Source organism: Propithecus coquereli, unplaced genomic scaffold, assembly GCF_000956105.1.
Source record: "Propithecus coquereli isolate 6110/MARCELLA unplaced genomic scaffold, Pcoq_1.0 Scaffold243, whole genome shotgun sequence".
Lineage (NCBI taxonomy): Eukaryota > Metazoa > Chordata > Mammalia > Primates > Indriidae > Propithecus > Propithecus coquereli.
The window spans coordinates 3,368,471-3,369,393 of NW_012147986.1; the positions used below are offsets into that span (position 1 = coordinate 3,368,471).

At 29.8% G+C, this 923-nt stretch overlaps 1 protein-coding gene across 1 annotated transcript in view; it reads right to left on the reverse strand.

Moving 5' to 3' along the window:
- Window positions 1-923, reverse strand: part of GMCL1 (germ cell-less, spermatogenesis associated 1) — a 56,182-nt gene that overhangs the window by 22,976 nt on the left and 32,283 nt on the right. The window contains exon 6 of the mRNA XM_012646424.1: window positions 434-503. Within this exon, the coding sequence (XP_012501878.1) occupies window positions 434-503 (70 nt within the window). The remainder of the gene's footprint in view (window positions 1-433; window positions 504-923) is intronic.

Genomic DNA, 923 nt, shown 5'->3' on the forward strand with positions numbered 1-923 from the left:
TGTTACTACTATATGTGCACTTAAGTGTTGATCAGTTAATACCAATTTGATAGTGAGTACATGTGGTGCTTGTTTCTCCATTCTTGTGATACTATACTAAGGTGATTTTTCCATATAATGAATGCACTTAAAAATACATACAAAAAAATTTTTTTAACACACTGACTGCCACACTATAAAAAAAATTTTTTTTCCCTTGGGGACACCGTGTTTTATTACGAAACAGAATAAAAACTTCGAAAATAAACAATCCTTTCTAATTTAACAAAAAATTTGTTATTTTTAATTGTTTTCTGTCCGTGAGTTATACGCAACTTGAAAAATAGTTCACGCAGCTCCCAAGGTGAGGCCCCGGGCTCAAAACTAGGTGAGTTAAATACAACTCACGTGGCAGTTAATGTGTTAATGAATAATGCTATGATGTTATACTTACCCCACCTCACTGTCTTGTTCTGCCCGGAGCATAGAAAGCCACTGCTGTTTATACACAGCAGACAGCCATTCTAAAACGTAAAATTAAAAATTAATTAATAATAAATAAAGATGATAGAACATAAGGATTTAAACATTTTAAGCAGTTTTTAAAATTATTACCATTTCTATCAGCAGTGAATAAAAACAACAAAAAACCTGTTATCATTTCTATATTCAAGTTTAAAATAGCAATTAAAAAAGCAGGTAGCTTGTATTTAACAAATATGCTATAACAATATAGCTTAATGATCTTTAAAGTAGTAAAAGTTACCTAGCTTTGTCTCAGGCTAGACTGTACTTAGATTGCATACATTTAAATTAGGATGTAAATCCTTAATTAAAGGCATATTCTTACATTTAATAGTTTCCTTTTCATAGTTCATATTAATTTTCAATTGTAACATACCTAAAACAGTATTTTCAGTGCTTTACAAAAGTTCTACCAAAAA